This window comes from Hyaena hyaena, unplaced genomic scaffold (assembly GCF_003009895.1).
Source record: "Hyaena hyaena isolate Hyena2069 unplaced genomic scaffold, ASM300989v1 scaffold_46, whole genome shotgun sequence".
NCBI lineage: Eukaryota > Metazoa > Chordata > Mammalia > Carnivora > Hyaenidae > Hyaena > Hyaena hyaena.
Window position 1 is genome coordinate 126,050 of NW_024080678.1, and position 24,521 is coordinate 150,570.

Here is a 24,521-nt window from a genome sequence, read left to right on the forward strand (position 1 = left end):
CCCTCCTCCTTTCTCTCCGCCCGCCTTCCCGGGGCTGCCACAGTGGCGGGTCGGAGGCTCCCGGCCAGTCAGCTCGTTCCGGTCCCGAGCCCCTCCTCCCCCCCCAAACAAACAGCCCTCCCCACGCCTCGGGAGCCCGGACCGCCCCCTTCCTCCCTCGGCCCGGCGTGTGGCGAGGGGCAGTGTGAAGGAGCGAGCGCGGGCCGGCGGGCGAGCTCCGTGAGTGCGAGAGGCGGGGCGCGCGGCGGGCCGGGCCGGGGTCGCGTGTGCGCGTGGGGGCGCGAGCGAGTGCCCGTCGCGACCCGCCGGCCGCCGCGAGCGAGTGAGCGAGCAGCCGGCGAGCGACGAGCGGCCACCGCCAGCCGCCGAGGGGCGCCGGGCCCGCGCGCGCGCACGCACGCACGCACGCGGGGGCGGGGGCAGGCGCGCGCCCGCCTGTCGCGACAGTCGGGGCCGAGGCCCAGGGGGAGGTGGCCTGTCGCGGGTCGCCCGGCTCCCGGAGGCGAGGGGGGCGCGGGCGGATGGCGGAAGGCGCCCAGCCGCAGCAGCCGCCTCAGCTCGGGCCCGGCGCCGCTGCCCGGGGGATGAAGCGGGAGTCGGAGCTGGAGCTGCCGGTGCCCGGAGGGGGAGGAGACGGAGCCGAGCCCGGCCTGAGCAAGCGGCCGCGCACCGAGGAGGCGGCGGCCGACGGCGGCGGCGGGATGCAGGTGACCGCGCGGGACGGCGCCCCGTTACGGCGGGGGTGCAGTGCGGGGGGCCCCGAGGGCGGCGGGGGCGCTGGGGCCGGGAGGGGGTGGGCCTTGAGGGGTCTTGGCTTGGAGGTGGGAGGGGGCCGGTCGGGGCCTGTTTGGGAGGCGGGGCGGGCTCCTCGGGTTTGGAGGCGAAGGGTGCAGGAGGAGCCTGGGGTGCCCCAGAGGGTCCTGATCCCGGGGGGTGGGCGCGGGCCCCGACGCGTGAATAGGTTTTGGGGGGAAATCGAACATGGTTGAGATGGATTCCATTTCTTCAGACCCTTCCTTAGTTCCTTGGGGTGGAGTGGAAGCTGGGAGACCCCTGGGTCTGTTGCCCGGAGAGCCGCTGCACTGAGTGGGGGTGGGGGGCGGCGGTGGGAAACCTCCCAAGAAGGAGTACCTTTTTGGCCGCCCTCGACAATCACGGGGATGGGGAAGGGGAGCGGCATATAAAGAAGAGTGAAAAGCGAGAAAACTCCTCGAGAGCCCAAAGGGGATGTGGCTTAGCTTGTGGGTTCAATCAGTTACACAAGGAGTGTGAGAAGTACGAGGAGTTTGGTGGTGGTGTGGGGACACCGTGGTGCCCGGTCTCATTAACTTTGTGGAGCGCGCTGATGAGTCTGGAGAGAGACACAGGACATGCCCCTCCTTAGTTTACATGGCAAGGGTGCAGACCAGCTCTTTCATGACCTGGGGCCTAAATGTCCTGGGGTATAGAGCTGTTGGAAGACTGGATTCTGAGTTGGGGACTCGAAGGTGAGCCGGTTGATCTGGGTAGGGAAGGGAAAGGCAGTGGTGATGTCAGTTGACTTTGTAGTTTGAGAAAGCGCTGAAAACCTCCTACCTTTTAGGATTTGGTCTCTGTTCCAAAAATACTTGGCTGTGAGATGGTGGAGCCCACCTACCAGGAGCTGTTTAGAGATCTCTTAGAATCATAGAATGTTAGAGATAGAAGGGACCAGAGACCTCATTTTTTTTTCTCCCAGGGGTTCTTCATCTGGATAGACTTGGAAGATTCGTAGCAGAATGGTTTACTTGCACTTTTTGGTGGGAGGGGGTGTCAGTAGTTTTCGTCTTTGTGGTTTTTCTTTTCTTTTCTTTTTTTTTTTTTTCATCCTTTTTGGACAGGATTCTAGTCTCAGAATGCTTTAACTGCCTCATTTTATAGATGGGGAATCAAAAGTCCAGAGAAAACTAGTGACTTGCCCAAGGCCACCTGGTTAGCTGGTGGCAAAACTAGAGCTAGAAGCCTAGTCGTCTCATTCCTATTCCTGTGCTCTCTCCATTACACCACTCTTGGAAATCCCTGCAGTGCTAAAAGACTTCCTGTGCTCTGCTCCCTGCTTTTCAAGGCTCTGCCTGACTTCCTGTGTTAGAGACCGAGCCGCCGTTAAGCCTGGCGTGGTTGCTGTGTGCTTCTCTGTCTTCTTTGCAGCCGCCACTCTGTTAACGTGTGTTGCTTTGGGTAAAGTGACCCTCTCGATGTTTATTTTTTGAATTCTTTTGTTTGCCTGCTTTTGTTCTCCATCAGAACTCTGTTGGTCAGAGGGATTGGGCGAAGTAAGAGCTCAGGGCCTTGGAGAAAAAATCGAGGAATATGAGGAGACTTCAGGTGAGGTGGGTTACCATCGGCCACCCCGAAGGGACGGCTGGATGTGGGTGCTGGTGAGCAGGGTGGGCTTGGCGTGTGCGTATCTGTGTGTGTCTATATTCATTCATTGTTTCTGTCAGTCACTGGCAAAGTGAGACTCCCTCCCCTCCCTTTCCTCTCCTTTCCTCCCGGGGCCCATTATTTGCTGGTTGCCTTCAAATTGGCTGAGGACAGTAGTATTTGGAAATGGAGCAGTGTGCAGGGACTTTGGAGTATGCAGAGGAAGGAGTGGATTAGGCCCATTGGGTACAAACGGGCAACTTAGAACTATCCCACAGAGAACCTCCTTTTCTTTCTGCATACTTGTGGATCTTTATTTATTTTTCACGTCATGCATTCTCATTGCTGTAGTTCGGATACAGCATATCACCCAGGTATTCAGATCCTTGTTGGTTTAGCCCCCCCACCTTCAACGAGCCGTATGCTTCCGGGAAAATCCCTTCTCTTGGGGACATCTGTTTCCTTAGTTGTAAAATTCAGGGTTTGTACAGGATGATTTCTAATAATCTTCTAAGAAATCTATCAAGTTCCCCTGACCTTAAGGGTCTTGGTGCTTCCATCTGGGTGGAGAGACAACATAGGTGAAACATTAAAAAGAGAGAGAGAGAGAGAGAGCACGCACAGAATATGTGTGTGTATGGTTTTGTGTGTATGTAAGTTCCAGAGGAACAGGAGCAGAGATACCACAGGGTGGATGCATGATGTCACAGGTCATTGCATAATTTAGAGCCACAATAGGCGGAGCATTTGTGCCACTGGGTCCAGAAGAAGGAGAGACTGGTCATTCCTATTGAAATGGTCAAGGAGGGCTTTATGGGAAGGTTGAAACTTGAGGCACAGTCTGAGTAAAGGAAAAAAATGTTCATGAAAAGATAAAATTTGACCCTCGGTGACCTATAGCTCTAGTACTTTGCTGTATCATTCTGATGATAATGGTAGGGTATTTGATATTCATTTAACTAATGTTTATTGAGCAGCTGCTATGGGCCAGGCTCTGTTTTAGAGCCTAGGAGACGTGGCAATAAACAAAACAAAGACTCTGCTCTCGTGAAACTAATAATCTGATGGAAAGAGACAGTAAAGAAATCAACTGTTATTAGGGGGTGGTAAGTGCCAGGAAGAAACTTAAAGCAAGGAGAGGGCTAGAGAGTGAAGAAGGTGGTCAGGGAAGGCCTCTCTGATAGGTGATCTGAGAGTGCAGTGAAGTGAGGGAATGAACCATCCAGATATTTGAGGGAAAGGGGTTCAGGCGGTGGAGGAACTGGGGGTAAAGAGGCATTGAGAAAGAAGTGCACTAGATGTGTGTGAGAACAAGAGGCCAGTGTAGCTGGAGCAGAAGGAGCGGGGTGGGGGGGGAGACAGTCTCAGGAGATGATTGTGGCTGTTTAGAAATGCCCTTAGGCCCTATATAATATGCACTTAAAAAAAATCCAGAGTAGCCCCCCTTTTTATGGGTGTATGGGTTAAAGCACTTTTTTTTTTGAAATTTATTTACTTTTAGTATTTATTTATTTTTGAGAGAGAGGGAGAGAGAGAGGCAAGGGCAGAGAGAGAGGGGGACAGGATCCAAAGCAGGCTCTGCACTGACAGCAGAGAGCCCCGTGCGGGGCTTGAACTCACAGACTGTGAGATCATGACCAGAGCCGAAGTCAGATGCTTAAGGGACTGAGCCATCCAGGCGCCCCACATTTTTTCCCCCTTGTATCTTAACACAAGTGGCATTTTCTTGAGGTCATAGGTCCTTCTAGGAAACCTTCCCTGACAACTGCGGTCACACCAATCAGACTCTCATCTTGCCTCCTGTTATTTTGGTGCCTAATTTTGCATCATCTTGTTTTGTCCCTTGGTCTTATTCTTGTTCCCCTAGTGAGACTGTAAGCCTCTAGAAGACAGGAACTGTATTGTCTTTGTTCTATCCTTTATAATACCTGACAGTTTTAGGTACATAGTAAGTACTTAATGCCTGTGAAGTTGAAATTGAAGCTTTTTACAGATGATTAAGGAATGGAAAAGATCATCAAATAGAGAGTTCTTTTATGAAATTCTTCAGTCTTCTGAATGTCCAAGAATTAACCTTTTGTTACAGGAAGAAATCGTTTCGTGGGGCTAATGTCCCAAGACTGTTTACTGAGAGGCAACACAAAGCTGTAGATCCCAAAGCTGAACCCTGTTGAGTTATGGCCAGTATGCTTTTGGGGTAAATCTTTACTTCCCAAAGTAGAGCACAGAGGACACGAGAGAGTCTGTGTGCTTATGTTTTAATCCTTAGGCTAAGAAGGAACCATGGTGGAGAGAGGAAGGATAGTACTTTTCAAGGTCAGTTTCCAGAAGCTTCATGTGGACAGAAGAGGCATGAGTACAGCTCTGAAAACAGTATAGAAGTAGAGGAGCTCGGGTGGGGGAGGACGGAAGAGACAAATCCAACATAAGAATTGAAATACAGCTTGAGAAATGTACTTAGTTGTTAACGAGGGTGCTGGAAATAACTGCACTCTCGCCTGGTAGAAAGTTAAATGAGTTACATGTATAGGTATGGGAGGTTCATTTCACTGTAAGCAAGTCTGATGTGTATGAAACTCGGGCTCTATAAAACATCCTCGGGAGTGAATTCTTTTGGTCAGCCCTTGTGGTGAATATAGACAGTTTGATGAACAAAAATTCAGTTTTTGTGCGACTTTATAGGAACTTAGCTGCTGTATAAGTAAGGCAAGGTGCACCTTAATTATTACTTGTAGCCTTCAGCAAAATTCTTTATAGCAGTGAAATGTTGGTATGTGATTATTACACGGCCAGCTAACTGCTTCTGACCATCGAGTCATAAATCCAGTTTAGTTAAGCGGGTTCAGCAGTTGTTCATATTAGTGGTTGATTCTGGAAGTAGGAAACCTTTCTTCCTGGACTTAGGGCCAGGCTTCCAGCCAGCCTGTGGTTGCTACGTGGATGCTGTATTTTTTTAAGACTTGATCTTTCCCTTTGCCTGTTCCTGGGTTTCTTTCCTCCCAAGTGGATGATGGCTCTTTGGACTCTTGTTTGGGTATTTGGTGCTGATGCTGGACATGGTGCTACCATTTGAGTAGAGCTATAAAAACAATGTGCTTTCTTTCCAAGTAATTCCATGAATGAGGTCTCACAAAAAATTATTGACTTTTTCATTTCTATTTGTCTTAGTCTCCTTGAGTACCGTAACAAAATATCAGAGACTGGATGGCTTAAACAACAGAAGTTTATTTCTCACAATTCTGGAGGCTAGAAGTCCAGGACCAAGGTGCTGGCAGATCTTCAGTGTCCGCTGAGGGGCTCTCTCCTGGCTTCCTGCTGTGCTCACGTGGCCTTTTCTGGGTGAATGCTCCTGGCAAGAGAGACATATCTCTTTCCTCTCTTCTTCCGAGTGTTCTGATCCCATTATTGAAGTCCTACCCAAACTAGACCTAATCACTCCCCAAAGACCCCACCTCCAAATACCATCACACTGTGCAGGCTGGGACTTCAGTGTACTAATTTTGGGGGATTGGGGAACACATTCAGCCCATGATACTACCAGAGCTGCAAGTATTAATGGAGAAACTGAGGCACAATCACTTTAAAAACTACTTCTTTTTCAAGCCCCATGAGGAAGCCTGTGAATGTGAAGCTCGAAATGTCTTTGAGAAGGAGAAAAGCAGATCTGAATTCAAAGGAGGACTATTCTTTAGGGTGACTTACGGGGTTAGCCTGAGTCGAATTTGTCTCCCAACTCCCTCTCCCGTTTCCTAGCCACCTTGTCATTTTTTCCCCGCACACGCTGACATATGAACACAACAGAAGCTAACTAGAGATTTAACTTTCATTTTGGTATAAAACAGACTGGTGGCGACAGGCCTCAAGATAACAGGATTGGGGAGAAAGACACTCACTTAGCTACTTAGTGTAAACAAGGTTGTTGCCCAGTGCGGCTCCAATGTGACACCTCTCAGGCCGTCAGTTTGATACCAGGCTGTCATAATTTGTAGAAGCAGTCAAGACAGTCATTCAAGTGAATGGCTTTGCTTGAATTTTTGTTGATACATGCATTTGTAGAGCATAGTAAATGCCTTTATTCTGGTGCCTGTGCGCGCTTCCTTTAAAGACTAGAGGGAAGAGCATCAGGGATGATGGGAAGGAAATGGCAGTAATTGGGTGAACAAGCAGATGGAGCAAGGGACGGCCAGTGCGTTTGGTGTTTTAGGTGGCCCCTAGGAGTATTGGATTTCTTATCCTTCTCCCCTACAGCCCCAGTACATGCAGGCAGCTTACATGGCTAAGGTTTCATTGTCTAATCCATCACAGATCAGCTTGAATAAACCCATTGGCTGGCGCTGATCTAGTTAGGAGGGCAGTGCAAAGCTGCCTGAGCCAGGATTGGGGCAAATCGGATCAGAACGGCCATGCGAATCCCGGACATACTTCTTTAATTTGGGTGGGTAAAGTAGTTTGGGAAATACTTACAGAGACAGCATGAGTGAGCAATCAGCCATGAGTTTTTTTCAGACATCGTAGGAACTCTGAGGGGAAAGTGTATGGGGGATTTGATCTGTTTCTTTGGAAGATAGGCAGGTTGCCTTGATTATTTGAACATTTTTGGGTCACTAACGCTCAGTAGTAATGTTCTTTAGTAGTATTTGGAGATTCCAGTTGTGGTCACTTCCTTAGGACTACTCCGAGTGAACCCTTAATCCGAGACTACGATGTAGGGCCTCTCTCACTTTTAAAGGGGAGATATTGTTGCTCTAACAATTATGATGACCAGCCTTAATGTCTATAATTATGTCTATTATCCATGTATACTTGAACTACGGGGTAGCGAAAGAAACACCATTTCGAATTTCTCATTTTGGGTTTGACTCCTGGCTTTTCCACTTAGCAGATGAATGACCTTTGGTAAGATGTTTAGTGTCTGAGCTCCTGATTACACATCTGTGTCCTGGGAGAATTCATAACATCCTCTAATGAGCTGCCGTAATGAGTAACTGAGATGATGGAGAGAGCCTGTCATGGAGCCCAGCAGTCACTGTTTATTCCCTCATAGTCTGCTGGACAGCACTCCACGAGTTCTGCTTAGCGCTTGATCAGCATGGAGTGGTTAATGTGTTTCCGATTGATTAAGTGTCAGAGTTGGGGACTACTAGAGATGAGCAGTGTGTTAAACTGAATTGCTTGTCATCTGGGTGGAGGAGGTGAATGGGCCTGGTTATCATGGGCTCCGTGGCTAGAGGGGCAGGAGACATGTGCTTCTATGCTAAGCACTGAAAGAGCTACTGAGATCTCACGGCACCTGCATGGAGCAGTGGACATTTCGTGGCACCTGTGAGGTCCCCACTGGGAACATGCGTGACAGATGTGCTGGCCGTTTGGGTGGCACCTGGGAGGCAACGGTGGTCAAAATGTCAGTTGTGTTTCCCATGTTGTAAGGTTTGCTGGTCAAATGTATGACCTTAAATAAGTGACGCTTTTTGTTCTCATTCTGGTTTGTGGAAATTGAGATGGAAAGCCTTTGTCTCTTGTGGGCCCTCTCTGGTCTCACCAAGCCTGCCCTGCCGTCCGTGAAGAGCCATCCACCTAAAAGAGCTTAAAATCAGCTGATGGTTTGTCTTTGTCTTCCAGATCTCTCTCATTTGGCCTCCTCCTGGCCTGACTTGTGCCGGTCTTTGTAGACACATCTCATTTTTACAGTCCACCTCTTGAGACTTGTTAGGGGGCTTATAGTTTCCTGAGTGCCATACGGGCCCATTCATTCCTCTGTGCTTTTGTTTCCCGCCTCAGCATCTCTCTCATCTGTAGGGCTCAGTCTCCAAGAGTCAGCTGGGCCGTGGACTCCTCCTGGAGGCTTTTTGTGTCTGTTCCCGTCCCTCCCACGTTCCTGCTGGTTTCTAAAAACACGGTGTCCATAGCTGTGTTTTGGGATTTTTTTGCTTTCCCATTTGTTCAACTGTCTGCTCCTCTGCCCTTTCCCCAACTGTCTCATCAGGAGATCCTTTGGGATCCCTAGGATTTAGCACTGGGCCTCGGCCCCCAGTAGTCAAGATGGTTCTTGTTGAGTTGAACCTTGTCTTCATGCTCCTCAGTGGGGCCTGCAGATGGCTTTAGTTGTTTCTCCAGATTTTCCCTGGGGAGCCTGGGCCCTCGGTCCGCTCTCCTGCCCACGGGAAGACTGGGTGTTGTGGGATTTGTGAATGGTACCTGATTTCTCCATTGATACCAGGGTTAAAGGTGAGAAAGGGATCTTTGGAAACAGAAGTCGGGTGGAATTTAGCTGTTGAATGTGTTGGGTGGGCATGGCAACCTAATGTTTAGTTTCCTGTGCCCCGATATTAATTGAGTGCACACGTGTGTGTGTAAAAAGCGCCTTTGTGATGGCATGGTGGGCGAAAAGAGAGGAACCACACAAGCAAGGGGCAATTAGAGCTAACCTGTTCCAGTTCAGTGGAGCAGTCTGTTGATTGGCCTCGTGCAGCGCTGCCGAGAGATTCTGGAGTGGTGCAGGTTGCGGAAATTACCGCCGTTTGGGACGGAGCCCATTTGATCAACTTTCCCTTCCCAACCAATGAATTTCATAAGCTATTCTAGCTGCTTTTGTGGGTACAGGAAGAATACCAAACTGACACACCTCGCAACATAATGCTGTTTTTCAGATCACTCGTTGGATATGCTCGCAAAGGAGGAAGCTTGATACAGTTCTTTGAAATCACAGTCTTGGAAAGAGATTCATAGATGTATTTTACAGGAATCCTCTCTCCCTGGCCCCGGTCCTCCCCGCCTGCTTCCCTCTCAGCTAATGATTTGTGCTCCTGTATAATCCTCGTCTGTTTTCCAGCCTCCAGACTTCCCTTACTAGCTTAGTTGGGGCCCCTTGAAAGGCGATTGGGTATACTTTGTAGTGCCTCTGGCTTTTGGATTCTGACTGAATAAAGCAGGTTCTAAGAAGGGGAGAGAGAGCGAGCAACCAGTAATATCACTTCCTTCTGACGTGTCCTGCACATACGTGGCATCTAGAAATTTCAGCCGCGGATTCAAGGCACAGGACACATGGTAAATACCACTTCTGAAGCAGATGACAATTTTGAGTTGCCAAATGATAATGGTTGAGTAACTGCTTAAAAAACTATTTTCCCGTGGGTGGAAACAGCCTTTGAAGTTTAGATTTCCACAAGGGTGTGTTCAACCATAATACTTGGGTTTTTTTTGGGACCTGAGTCCTCAGATAATACCTTGGTATGTGGGATTTTTCCCATGTGAAGCCTGGTTCCTTGGGTTCTCCTTTGCTGAGGAAAAGAGATTTTGCACTGAGTATTGGATATTTTATTCCAGGCATGTGGTTTCTGAGGAGACATACTGTTTGTTTTTCCTTTTGGCTGAATCAGTTTTGTCGGATCGTAATTTTTTTTAAGTTTATTTATTTTTGAGAGAGAGTGCATGTGTGGGAGGGGCAGAGAGAGAGAGAGAGAGAGAGAGGAGGAGAGAGAAGGAGAGAGAATCCCAGGCAGGCCCTGAACTGCTAGGGTGGAGCCAGTTGCCGGGCTTGAACTCCTGAGCTGTGAGAGATCATGACACGAGTGGCAGTCAGGAGTTAGACAGTCAACTGACCGAGCCACCCAGGCGCCCTTGTGGGATCCTCATTGTAAATATCACAGCAAAGCCTGATTTATTATGAAGGATGGGCTGGGGGGCTCTCAGTGCTGAGGCTTTGTGTGGGCGGGGCAGACACCATCCTGGTCCAATTAGAGGAGCCGCAGACCCTGTCTGGGGGCACAGTGGGGGCTCCAACAGGGGCTCTGGCTCCTGCTTCAGTTGGAATACTTTTGGAGCAGAGGCTCACGGGAAGTTTTTCCATTTGCTTTAGTTTGAGCAGCTTTTTCCTCTGCACATTGGCAGCTGTTTGGAGGAGGGGGCGTTAATTGCTGTCCGCCACAATGATTTCCAAAACAGACCTATATAGACTTCATTTAGGGATTTATTTCAGGGGTAGGTGGTTTGTCCTGAGTCAGGAGGACTTTGGTTCCATTTTCCTGGAAGTTGGTGGGCTTCCACGAGCCTGCTGTATTTATCTTGGCGAGCAGAAAAGCAGCTGCATAGTTAGCCCTTGTTGTGTGGAGCTTAGTTTCATAGGTCATCTTCCCTTGGGGGTTTTTATACAGTCACATTTACAGCTCGAAGTTTTCTTTTTCCTTTTTTCCCCCTTCTGTAGCTCAGTGCTCTGCAAAAATTCTGAGGACGGTAGATAACAATTCTGGGTAAAAAGCAGGAATTGTTTAGCTCCTTCTCTTCTTTTCCTTTTATTACTAACCCGCCCCCTCCGCGCCCACAGTTTGCAAAAGAGTCTGCAAATGAGATCGCTTATCCCCTAATCAGACTGTCTTGTCCCCTAACACTCTGAATATGTGGCTTTGACGGCTTTCACCTGCTGTTTCTTGGTTTCCAGGGGATGGGGTGCCAGGATTGTGTGATTTCTAAGCAAAAACTGGCAAAATTGGAAGATGTTTTGCGGTGGCTCCCAGCATCCACAGAGCATAACTCATTGGTTTGCACCTCCTACGAACTTGCAGGAGTACTGTCACTGTCAGTAGCTGGCACAATGGGCTTGAGGACTTTGTTGGAACTTCAGGAAGTCCCCACAGTGGCTCCTATCACAGTGGGAGCTTTGGCAGGGCTTACCCGGAGTTGCTAGTGCTTGTTCTGAAAGTAGGAGTCTGGTCTTAGGCTGCCATCTGTCCCTGTGAGAAGGCAGGGGCGGATTTGTTGGCAGAACGGAGAGTGGTGCTCCGTAGCTGTCCCTTATGTGGTCCATTTGATAGATGTCTGTTTGCTGGACTGACATACAGATTTTTACTGCATGTTTTGTATGTTGTATTCATACTTGAAGCCATCCTCTGACTTGTGAGTTTCAACAAGCTGATTTGGCTAATGTTGCTATTTAAAAAAAAATTGTTTTAATGTTTATTTTTGAGAGACAGCAGGGGAGGGGCAGAGAGAGAGGGAGACACAGAATTTGAAGGAGGCCAGGCTCTGAGCTGTCAGCCCAGAGCCCGATGATGCAGGGCTCGAGCCCCCGAACTGTGAGATCATGACCTGAACTGACGTCGGAGGCTTAACCGACTGAACCACTCAGCTGCCCCCGATTTGGCTAATTTTGATATCATCCTGGACTTTGAAGCGAAGGTGGTCATATTTAAAAGTTCCCTGTGGGGGCTTCGAAGTTAATGTTTCTGTTGACTGCTCCCTCCTCACCCCCAGCTGCTGCTCATAAACATAATAGACATATTTTGTTCCTCTCCTTGCTGTATCGTCTCTAGCCTCTTGTGATTCCAAATAGATCTTTATGCGGCAACATTGTGGCTTTGATCCTGCTGTTTTACAGTGTTTGTAGATCACTTGGTGAACTTTGGCATTTTGCATACATACAGCAGAGGTCTTTTAGAAAGGTGCTTTTCACTGACCATCAGTGATGTCTGTCAGCTGTGTAAAAATGCTGTGATTAACAGAGACCTGCATAACTGTATGTGCAGTTTTCCTTTATGCTTACTTTGCACTTCTGTCTCTCTCTAGGAGCAGTTGGGACTAAGTGCTACCCTGTAGGCTTTGCTTTTTAATCCTGGGAAGCCTGTTTCAGGAAACCTTTGTATTCGATTTTCTTGGGGCTGTGCAGGGATCATTTACCCCTACTGGATTTTACCTTTAGCGTGAATTATTTTTTTGCAGTGTTAGTTTTAGGCAAATAGTAAATACTTGTTTGGTTTAACAGTAGCCCAGAGTTTGAAGGAACCCACAAAATTTGTCACATATACTTTGGGTTTTTTTTTTTTTTTAAGTTGTCAATTCTAATACAAGAAAAAATATCCGACTGGTCCGGCATCCTGTTTTAGACAAGGAAATTGTCTAATTCAGAGCATCCCAAGCTATTTTCCATTGATTGCTCTTTGAGAAATGGTAATAGGTATCAGTCTGCCGAGAACAGAAAAATCCAATAACTTTGGAATAAAGTTAAGCAAAATTTGAACTATCGCATTTTATATTTCATAAGCAGATGTTAACTCAACTTATAAAAATGTATTTAGTGAAGTGTCTTTCCCCTCCTGGTTCCTCAGGTGCTCTGAACCCCTTCGCTAAATCTCTGATCCCCATTTTAATCTCTTGCATTATTCTCTCCTTTTTTCCCACAGATGCTAGCAAACTCTCTACAGGCTTTTTTACGTGCTGCTGTTTTCAGTGACTATATCAGAAGTTAAAATTTTTTTAAAGAGGGTTTTTTTTTTATTTTTAAGTAATTTCTACACCCAGTGTGGGGCTTGAACTCACAGCCCCGACATCAAGAGTCACATGCTCTACCAACTGAGCCAGTCTGGTGCTCTAAGGTTAATATTTTTAAAAATTTCATTATTTTGAGAGAAGAGAGAGAGGGAGAGAGAGCATCCCAACTTGAGGCTCTATCTCATGAACTGCAAGATCATGGCCTGAGCCAAAATTAAGATTAACGACTTAATCTTAATGATGCTTAACTAAGACTTAACGGCTGAGCTAGTCAGGTGCCCCTATTTTTTTGTTTTTAAATTTTTTAGGGGCACCTGGGTGGCTTAGTCGGTTAAGCGTCTGACTTTCGCTTAGGTCATGATCTCGCGGTTCGTGGGTTCGAGCCCCGCGTCGGGCTCTGTGCTGACTGTCAGCTCAGAGCCTGGAGCCTGTTTCAGTCTGTGACTCCCTCTCTCTCTGACCCTCCCCTGCTCACGCTGTCTCTCTCTCTCCTAGAAATAAATAAAACATTAAAAAAAATTTTTTTTTAGTGTCTTATTTATTTTGAGAGAGAGAGACAGCGTGAGCAGGGGAGGGTCAGAGAGAGAGGGAGACACAGAATCCGAAGCAGTCTCCAGGCTCCAAGCTGTCAGCACAGAGCCCGATGCAGGGCTTGAACCCACAAACCAGGAAATTGTGACCTGAGCCGAAGTCAGACGCTTAACTGAGTGAGCCACCCAGGCGCCCCCCCCCTTTTTTTTTTTTTTATGTAACATGGTCTACTCATGTTTTCATGAATGGGGTGTGTGTGTGTGAGTGAGAGAGAGTGTGAGAGATGCTTTGAAAAGGCTTTCCCACTCCCAGGATTATTAAAAGTAGAAGGGGCTTGTAGATGGACACAGCTGAGTTGGAGTCCTAGCTTTTCCGTATCACAGCTGTATGATCTTGGCTAAATGACTTAACCTTTCTAAGGATGAGTGTAAGAAGGAAAAGAGGTGATGTACTAATATGCTTATTAGCTCAGGACCTGACACATAATAGGTACTATATAATAGCCATTTTTATTATAATTATCAAGCCCTATTTTCTTATACCCCAGTTGTTTTTTGACTTCCTTAAAATTAAAAAAAATGTTTATTTTTGAGAGAGAGAGCGAGCATGCACACCAGTGGGAGTGGGGCAGAGAGTGAGGACAGAGGATCTGAAGTGGGCTCTGCGCTGACAGTAGAGAGCGCAGCGCGGGGCTCGAACTCATGGACCGTGAGATCATGACCTGAGCAGAAGTTGGACGCTTAACCAAGTGAGCCACCCAGGCGCCCGTTTTTTGAGTTCTTTAAAGGTCTCTTAATTTTTGTATCCTTGGCTTCTCTGTAACAGTGTCTGAGAGGTATTATAATAAGAACCTAATAAATATTTGTTGAAAAAATCAGCCTTTAGAGGACCTATTTGTAAAAATCTCTTTAACAATTTTTGTTGCTTTTTCTATAATCACCATCTCTGGGTTTGAAGCATGTGACTAAAATTGCACATAATGTACAGTGATGAAATTGATATGTTTTTTCATTTATAAAGTGCTTTGATACAGGTCCTTTTTTATTCCCTACAACAACCCCACAAGATAGGTGGTTCTTTTTCCTATTTTTCAGAACGTAAAAATGCACTTCTCTAAGCCTCATGACTAGGAAGCAGAAAACTGATGCTTTACCAGATCTTGTTGCTCTTTATTCAGTGCCTTTTCCTTTGGGTCTCGTGTCCCTCAGGCCAGAGGATGTGACTGAGAAGGAATGGAGTGAATAGCAACTTCATAGTCTTCACATGACATATATTTACTATTGAAAACATATTGTCAAGGCACCTGGGTGGCTCAGTCAGTTAGGCGTTGGACTTCGGTTCAGGTCACGATCTCACACTTAATGAATTCAAAGCCGTGTCGGCTCTCTGCCATCAGCACAGAGCCTGCGGCAGATCCTTGTCTCCCTCTCTCTCTGCTCCTCCCCATCGTGTGTACTTGTTTGCTTGCTTGTTCTTGCTCTCTTTCTCAAAAATAAACATTAAAAAAAAAAGTCCATTACCTAACAGTCGATTCATGTAGAAATCAATACTGATCTCCAGTTTCTTTCTGCAGTAATTGGATCTAGCCAGTGTTTTGAATTGGAATTTTGCCAAAATTTAGTGTGTACTTTTACACGCCAAGCATTGTATTATGGACTTGATGTGTTTATCTCCCTTTCCCGTAGTTCATATTTGAGGGGTTGAATGGGATAATTAGTGGCTGTATGTATGGTAGTTTGTTACTGTTATTTATTTATTTTTTTTGCCTCACAGTTTCACCATCTCTAATTTTATTATTGATCTGATAATAGATCAGCAATAGATAAATCAGTGGATTGATAATGGTGGGTAGTATGAAATCGTGAGAGCTGAAGTCCTCTAGAAGTTATCTGGCCAGCTCCCTGCTTCAGTTAGGTAAGGGAGGTGATGTACTCGTTTCCAGGGATCAGTTATTTCAGGCTCAGAGAGCATCTAGGCTCAGACAAGCAGTAGCTCAAACTTTTAGCTTTGGGTCTAGGTAGAATCATTTCTTAGTCTTTTTTACTCTTCTGGAATCTTCTCTGAGAGTTTCTTATGTGGGGTTCCCCCGGTCTCCCTGTTTTTCACTTATTTTTTAAGCATGTGACATATTCACATGGTGAATGGTTCAAATATGCTAAAGAGTAAAAAGTCTCTGCTTTCTCCCAACTTCCTAGTTTTCTCCTTGGAGGAGTATGGTTAGTTATCTGGGTACCCTTTCAGAGACAGCAGTTATATAATATTTTCTCTACCCTCTTCTAAAAACTCAGATGGTGATGTTAATATGCATACTATCTGTATTTTGACTTTTTTCCTCTGTATTTGGAAATCATAGTAGTTTGTAGATATTTTTTATTTGTTAGGTTTCTGCAATTAGGATTATTCTGTTGTGGGCTACTGAGATAACCATCTAAATGTCTCTGGTAAGGGTGACTCTGATTAGTACAAGTTCTCATAAGGTGTGAGTCTGTTTCCTGGAATCATGGAATCACAGGGTCAGAGACCTAACTTTTTTTTTTTTTAATGTTTCATGTTTTTATTTTCAGAGCCCTAATCTGCCTCTCTCTCTGTCACGTGAATACCCTACAGATCCCTGGCCAAGGATACATTTTAAAAATGTTTGAGTGGGGCGCCTGGGTGGCTTAGTCGGTTAAGCGTCTGACTTTCAACTTTCGCTCAGGTCATGATCTCATGGTTCGTGGGTTCGAGCCCCGCGTCGGGCTCTGTGCTGACTGCCAGCTCCGAGCCTGGAGCCTGTTTCAGTCTGTGACTCCCTCTCTCTCTGACCCTCCCCTGCTCACGCTGTCTTTCTCTCTCTCCTAGAAATAAATAAAACATTAAAAAAATTAAAAAAAAAATGTTTGAGTAAAAGATAGGCATGCTCAGCTCTCCCCCTGCCCCAGGCAGCTGCCCCCGATCCTGTCTTTTTGCGCTGTAAAGGCCCTTTTTGGGTCAGATACCCCATTTGTCCTTGAGTTAGTAATGATACTCAGGATCTGCCTTGAGTCACTGCACATAGACTCCAACTGCAGTGTGATTTTATTCAGTGTGACATCTTCTATACCAGGCACATCCAAAATGCCCAGTTTTCTCCTGATTGAATGTCATTGCGGTCAGGAGGCCGTTCAGCAAACCAAGTTTGGTATCGAATTGTGAGAAACGGAGAGTTAGTTCCTAGTAGGTGTTTGTGTCTCAGCAGCCACAATTGCCATTAGTTTCACTTGGCCCCTGTGTTTGCGGGAAGCCCGGGATTGAGTGAATGCTCTTCATCCTTAGGATATGGCCATCCTGCCACTGAGACTTGATGGGAAGTAAATAGATGTGGTTTAACAAGCAGAGTGTTTTTCTTTTGTTTTCCAGACAGTGGATTCTGATTCAGACTGTAGTCTGATAGCATTGAGGATTTTATGCTTAGGCTTGACTCTAGCTTGGCTCACCTTCTGAGACTTCTGCATTTAAAGATATGAAATGAAATTGTGCTTTTCAGAGTTAGCTTCTGCAATGGACCTTCGTCGCCACAGGGATATCATAGAGGAGGTAGCGTTCTAGCTGTTGGGAGAATGAGGCCGGTGGCGATGTGTCTTGCACTCTAGATGAATGCTGACGTCCAGTACGTGGTGATGCTAATCTCACTGTCCAATCTCTGTGGTCCCAGGGCTTTGCAGTGAGTGAATTCGGCTTACGCGGCCCCGGCCCCGCGCGGTGAGTGGAAGCAGGCAGGGCACCAGATGCCGTCTTCCTTCCCGTAGTGCTTCTTCCTTCACACCTGGTGTCAGGTTTCCAGGCATTTGTGCAACCTGATAGCAGAAAGCGCCTGTCTTAGCAGTTGAGAGATGGGTTGGCAGGTGGCTCAAGTTACTCCATGTTCCTGATAAGAGCCACTGATCCATGCTGGTGGCTGCTGGGGTAGGCAGTGGGGGTGGGAGCCATAGTGCCGGTGTGCTGGCCCGCAGGAATGGTGGTGGGTGCCGCTGGTGTGTCCACGGCTCCCGTGAATGTACCCAGAGCAGGTTGAGAGGTCTGGCCAGCATCTCTCGGGAAGCAGCACAGTTTGAGAAGCAGATCTTGGGTGGGTGTGGGTGTTAGGGAACGGTGGCACGTGGGTGTTAGGGACATGGGTGTTAGGGAACGGTGGCACGCAGGACCAGAAGAGGCACCAGCATTGCAAACACGAACTACAAGCCCAAGGAATAGAAACTATATTTTATTATTCTTCTCTTAAAACCCAGTGAAAGACTTTCTTGAGTCAGGTAGTGCCAGGCACAGCGATGGCCGAGACTTGAATTTGCAGTGGGGAAGTGGACGTGTCCACAGCTACTTTGCATACTGTGTGGTAATTGCTCTGATAGAGGTCTACACTGAGGAAGTGTCAAGCCCAGTACTTGGGTGACATGTACTCCGTGTACAGCTCTATCAGAGCACTTGTTACACTGTATTAAAATACTGGGTTAAAAGGAGCTGTTCTGGTGTGAGACTGCTTAGGCCCCGATGGTCTCTATACCCACTTGCCTGTGTGTCCTCTGAGCAAGTTCCGTACCTCCTCAGTGCTTCAGTTGTTCATCTGTAAAATGGGAGAAATAGTTTGTACCTGGCAGAGCTGCTGTGAATATTGAGTTAACATAGGAAAACGTGTTTGGAGGAATGCCTGGCCCATGGTAAACACTGTACATGGTACCTGTTGTTACCGTGGTCGATGTAGCATCAAGCAGGGGCACCAGAGACACATGCTGACCAGTGGCAGCGCTGAGTTCAGTATTTATTGTATTCCCTGAGAGATTTTTAACAGTCATGATGCCAGGTACTGTACAGAAGCAAATGAATGAAATGTTAACCGTCTGTGTCACTGTGTCCAATACATGATGTGAGTCAAGTTTTTGGAAAGGTGTGTAAGAACCGTATGAATGTGAGAAGCTTCAGTACCCTGTGGCAGTTTCAGAGAAGGGATCTTACTCTTCCTTTGGGACCTGCATTGGAGGCCCTTCTGCTTTCTTGACACTCTGAAGATAGGCTGTCGGTCTTTAAGGTAGAACAGTAGTGTATTTCGGACAAATATTTCTTGCTTTACCTCTAGGAGAAACCATTTTGGGTCAGAATCCATCAATCTGTCCGTCCTTTCTTATCCCACTTGCCCTTATAAAAGGGGAATATTACTTATATTTAAATCACTTTCATCATCCCTTATATTAAAGGTAAATCTCTTATTGTGCAAACGCCACTACTCTCTCTCTCTCTTTTTTTTTTTAAATAATCTTTATGCCCAACATGGGGCTCGAACTCACCCACCCTGAGATCAAGACTTGCACACTCAACTGACTGAGCCAGCCACGTGCCCCCAAAGCCCCTGCTCTTTTGCTTGTTTGTTCATTCAATCACTTAACAACATGTGAGTACTTACAGCATGCTAGACCTTGGGGGTACAGAGATCATCAAAGGAAAGGTTTTATGGAATCTGTGAAGTTTATTGGGGGGGGGTGTCTGGAACAGCTGCCCCCTGGAATAGAAATTGGGTACACCATGTATTGCTAAGCGTGTAGGTGGAGAAATGGGTACTTGTGTTACTGGGTGGGGGTGTGTGTGAAAAGCCACATACCCCCCATGAGAAGCTGTTTAGCAATACTTACTAAACTGTAAAACACACGTATTCTCTGACTCAGCAGCTCCATTTCTAGGAATTCATCCAGTAGATATTTCTGCATCTGTGTGCAGGAATATACATGTCAACATTCCTAGAAGTGTATGCGGTCGAACAAGACCGAATACTCTTTGACAGGAAATCTGTGAACTAAAATAAGGTGCAGCCACGGAATGAAATATCACGCGGCCGTTACAAAGGGTCAGACAGCTCCACACGAGCAAATGCAGAAGACTCTTGAAATACGTCAGGTGTCAAAATTCAAGGCGCAGAAAAGTGTACAGTTTGTTGCTGTTATGTCACAAAGGAACGCATGTGTGCACGTACACACAGACTCTTTGCCGGGAAACACGAGATTGTGATAACGGGTAGAGGGGTTGCCGCTGGGGAGTGTTACTGAGTGATGGAGAAGTAGGGGTGTAGGTGGGAGACTTTGTTGCCTTTTGAATTTGGTATCATGTGCTTGTATTGTTTAAAACAATCAAAATAATTTATTAACATGATGTAGGAATAAGATGTAGGAATAACACAGGAGCTATTTTACTTATACTGCTTGAATTTGCCAATTTTCTTAGAAAAATGAATGAAGTCATGTGTTAGAGCAAAATGTGCCGATTCTGCTTACCACAAAGACAAAAATAGTGCTGGTGGTGGCACGTGGCCATTTTAATTTTGTCTGTCACATTGTTCACTGGTACGCAGGGTGTTGCCGGTGCTTGTATTTATTATTTACTATGTTTTATTATATTTATCATTAATTGTCTTATTCTGTAAGGCTAAAACCTCTGATTATAACAAAAATTCTGATATGAAGGGGTGGATAAGTGTAAAGATGATAACAAATGGAAGTAATGTTAGAAATGATAGATATCGGGGAGCCTGGTGGCTCAGTCGGTTAAGTGTCTGGCTTCAGCTCAGGTCATGATCTCACAGTTTGTGGGTTCGAGCCCCGCGTTGAGCTCTGTGCTGACAGCTAGCTCAGAGCCTGGAGCCTGTCTTTGGATTCTCTGTGTCCCTCTCTCTCTGACCCTATCCTGCTCGCGCTACTCTCTCTGTCTCTCAAAAATAAATAAAAAACATTAAAAAAAATAAATGATAGATATTGACAATGTGTGCAGGGTGGATTATTTAACAACGCGGACAATTATAATGGGTCCAGAGCAAATCATAAAGTGAGTTGAGAAGAAATAAAACAAGTGAAGACCATTTCATAAGTCAGTTTTCTTAAGAAATATTTCCTCACTAGATGCACACCACTAGATTACTTGGATTTTTTCACATTGGGGTTTTATGAACTAGCGGACCTAGGAATAGCCTTTCATCCCAGACCTAACCTGATGGTAATAGAGGAGCCTCTGTACCCTGATAGGAATGAGTGCAGTGTTTCTGTGGGAGCATAATAGAGGTTTTCTTATCCAGCTGGGTGGCCTGGGCCCAGGGAGACCTCTGCAGGAGCCGTTGCTGAGATTGAGGGAGTGAGCAAGGGCTAGGCAGGGGAAGGAGCGGGAGTGCAGGCCGGTCCAGGCCAGACGCAGCAGTAGGTGTGAGGGCAAGGGGTGCTAGGAGCTGGGGGGGACCCATGGGGTTGGAATAGATGGCTGAGGACATGGATTTCCCCAAAGTGTCTTTGGTGGGTAATTCGTCCACAGACTGTTGTCCCCTTGCAATCTATACAGTCATTCTTGAAGTTGGCATCGTGGTGATGGTGATTGGATTATCCTGCCACCCAGGGAACATGGCCCCATGGCAGGCGGAGTGGTGACAGTCTGTTCATCAAAGACGAGTAGGAGAGAACAAAGAAAACCCGTATTTGATTATGTCGTAGGTACGTGGTTGAGCTGCCTTCTAGCAGAATTCCTTGTTTGTTTTCCCCTGTCTTCATCCTTGAAGAGGCTTTCTCTTTACTTGGAATCACAGTTTGAGTGCTGCATGGAAACAGCTTGAATCTGACGTTCCCTTACGTTACATTTAAATTTATGGGAAGCACTTTTGACCTGGCAGGCATGCATTTCACTCTTCTTGCTTGGAATGCTGTAACAATGTTTTGTCCGTCAGAGGCGTTCCAAAAATTTTATGAATGTTAATGTGCTTAATCTCACAGTATTCTGGAGTAGGTGACCGGTAGGCCAGTGAGTTTTTTTCTTTCTTTTTTTTTTTTTTAAACACATATCTTGTGTGTTAGCACCTTTTGGTTGTTAATGCCTCTTAAGGAGAAAGTTTCTCCTTCGAAGCTGAAATATCCTATGCTTTGCATTCAGTCAAAGAAAAGTTACTCTAGAAAGCTTGAACCAAACCTAGTTAGATGCTTCTGAGTTATGAGAAAGGGATTGAAATAAACTTTTTTAGCTAAAAATAATTTTGCTCCCAAGTTTCCAAAAGCGGCTGGCCAAAATGCTTTTAAGATCCCGTGTAGGCCACCATATGCTGAAGGTCAAGAAGAAAGTTTAGAACATGTTTTGAGAAGCGATTGGCTGTATTCTGCCGAGGCTTTTGCCAAGCTTCTTATTCCATAATTATCTCACGGGACAAAAGCTGATGGAAAGTGTTATGCCTTAATAGTAGGGTTCTAGAGATTCTTTAAGTATGCTGCCTGTTTCTTCTGACAGTAAACTGGTACCTGTGGAAGGCATTAGGGTAGGTGGAAACGGGACACTGAATTCTAAAGATGTTGTACAGGTGTTCATGCTGATTAATTATTTAAGGCCCTTGTTTCCTATCGCAGAGCAGTTTTGCTCTCGGAGAATATCGGTCATTCTTCAGAGAGCCAAGTAATATGTCGTTAGCATGTGGAATTGCCATCAGCCTTAGCTGGTTCCAGTACTTTCCTACATCACGTTGAATTACAGAATTGAGAGTCGCTCACAGTTATGGGCAGCACTTTTTGTTCATTTATGGACCGTTATCATGGGAGCTTACATTTTATTTTTCATTCTGAAACCTCACTGTGCTTTAATGATTACCCAGAGGACCCCTATGCGGCAGCAGTACGTGCCCTTGGTTGGTGGGGATAGCTTGAGACGCTGGCCAGGCATGTTGACTTTCCTCGAGGTTGCTTAGAATTGTAGAATGTTAGAGCGCCTGGTGGCTCATTTGGTTAAACGACTGACTCATGTTTCGGCTCAGGTCATGATCTCATGGTCATGAGATCGAGCCCCTGGCAGGCTCTGTGCTGAGTGTGGAGCCTGCTTAAGATTCTCTCCCTCTCTCTCTGCCCCTCCTTCTATGTGCGTGCTCCTCTCTCTTTGTCAAACAAACCATTGTAGAATAAGATCTTGAATTAGAATCAAATTTAGAGCTTTTTTCCTCATAAAAATGACTTCTTTAAGTGGAGCCCATATAAACTCATGATTATTTTCCTTCCTAAATTTTACACCTATTTATTGAGCACCAGATGTGTATGAGAAGGCAAGGTAACCAAGCTCATGTCCAAGGAGCTCTTTCTGTCAGCTAGGGAAGAATGGTGGCCTGCAGAGAGCGTGGTGTTTACCCTGTGAAAACAGTAGAGACTTTAGAAGTAGGTGCTGTTCCGGTGTAGTTAGATAGCTCATCAACAATTAGAATAAAATTACTAAGTCTCAGTTAAGTGCCGGCTTGCATTGAGGTGGTCCTGATAGCTTCTTAACTTCATCACACCACACTGAGAAGCCCACAAGTGTAACAAGTGCACATTACCCTGGGCGGGGCACGGGGAAGTTGGAACAAACTGGCTCAAGTGCAGTAAAGGGTCCAGAAGACAAAAGACAAAGGATGGGCTTGTGATCCAAATTTGAGATCTTGACGTTAGAAGAGATTGGGCAGTGAGGATTCCTAAGGAATAGTTATCAGATGGATGATTAGGGTGGAGGAAAGCCCCCTGGAAGTAAGTAGGTTGAAGGTCAACAGCTTGAGTGCTGTGAGTGCTGACATCATTGAGGACTAAGCATTGGAATCACTGGGCAGATTGAGAGAAAGCCATGGCAGTTGAGGAAGTGGAGAGAATGATGTGTAAGGATAAACTTGCTTGTTCTCAACTGGGTGAGGTTTTGCCCGCCTGACATTCTTGAGTTGTGTAGCTGTGGAGGTGCTGCTGGCTTCTGGTGGGTCGAGGCCAGGGGTGCTGCTTCAACACCCTAAAAACACATAGGCGGTGCCCTAGTGAAGAGAGATCCAGTCCGAGATGTCAGTACTGCTGAGATGGAGACGGCCCTGCGTTAGCTTTGTTGGATTGTTTTTCCTCCTTTCCATTCTGCCCTGGAGAGCCCTGCACCTCTGTTTGTGCTTTTGTTCAGTGATCATTTACGGAGTTCCGCCAGTGTGCCAGGCACGGGGCTGGATAGGCATTAGGAACATCAAGATTGGTTAGACATCATCTCCTTTTTAAAGTTTATTTTAAATTATAAATTAATATGTGGATATATTTTTACAAGTAGAAAAATCAGGAACAAACACGTAAAAGCCAGTGGTGGCTTTGACCACCACTTCCATCTCTGTTCCTTCCCTAGAGGTACCCAGAGCTGTCAGTTTGGTATGTGTGGCCGATTATTAGGTTGCTTCCTCTGCATCTGTTTTCTTTCCTTGTCTTGTGTGCTATGCCAAGAAGCTTACTTTCGAGCATTTGTCCCAGGCTGCACATATCTTAAAACAGAGACCAGGTGCTAGGTTTCTCTTTTTGACTTCACATTATGTACATGGTATACAGTAACTGTTTGATGAATAATGAATGAAATGAATTGATAGAAAAGCAGCAGTGGGGAGAGCAAAGGGAATGCCAAGTCCTAGTAATGACCTTATTTATAGGCTTTGGAAGGCTATGGGGTATGTTTATGGGGAGAGTGAGTTTATGTTAGGATACAGAAATATTGAAAGAGTGAGGAAAAATTCAGAGCTGTAGAGGTGGGGAAGGGTTACCTGGGGGCCCAGGTGCTGAGTTGTACACAGGCAAAGAAGGGGTTGAGAAGGACCAGAGAGCTTCGCTGCATAGGGTTCAAGAGTTCAAGGAGAAGGTGGTAGGGGACTAGTGTTTTGAAGGTTACTGCAGGTTAGCAGTGGAGAAGAACTTACCAACGTAGGAGCTTTTCACAGAACTGGGAGAGTCCAGAACTTCCTTTTGGAGTGTGGTGTGATAGAAGCCTTAGTAGTTTCTGTTATGTTCTAGAGGAATTCTGTTTGTGCATGTGCTTGGAGATGCCCCTTTATATACCTAAAGGCTCTTCTTTGTTTTTCACTGAACAGAATGTCTTGGGGAACATTTTGTTTCAGTTTATGCAGACCAACCTCATTCTTTTGAAGTGACCACATAGTATTCCATAGAAAGTTTTTTTTTTTAAGTCATGGTTTGTTTAAACATTCCTATTGCTAGACATTTAGGTTGTTTCCAGTCCTCTGCTACTATAAGCATTGCTGCTTGTGAATATATCCCTGTGCACACAGGTAGGTTCTTGAGGACAGATTCTGAGAAGTGGCGGTGTTGGTTTCTAAGGGTACAGACATTTCCATATTTAAATAATAGGTATTGCCAAGCAGCCTCCAGAATTGTATACTGTCATGAATGGCAAAGGTGCCATTCGTAAGTGTAAGATGACTTTCTCCTGTCATTTTGGCAAATGTGTTTCTGTACTTTGATTTTTAAGAGTCTTAAGTGAAAAATGGTACCTTGATCTTTTGTATTCCTGTAATGTAAAGAGATCTTTTTTTTTTTAATAAATATTTTTATTTATTT

General features: G+C 46.0%; 1 protein-coding gene across 8 annotated transcripts in view; it reads left to right on the forward strand.

Annotated features, from left to right (window-relative positions):
- Positions 1-431: 431 nt before the first annotated feature.
- The window catches only part of RBFOX2 (RNA binding fox-1 homolog 2), a 282,729-nt gene continuing 258,639 nt past the window's right edge, over positions 432-24,521 (forward strand). For all 8 annotated transcript variants that reach the window (XM_039230419.1, XM_039230423.1, XM_039230421.1 and 5 more), the window contains exon 1: positions 432-707. In XM_039230419.1, the coding sequence (XP_039086350.1) occupies positions 522-707 (186 nt within the window). In that variant the 5' untranslated portion in view covers positions 432-521. The remainder of the gene's footprint in view (positions 708-24,521) is intronic.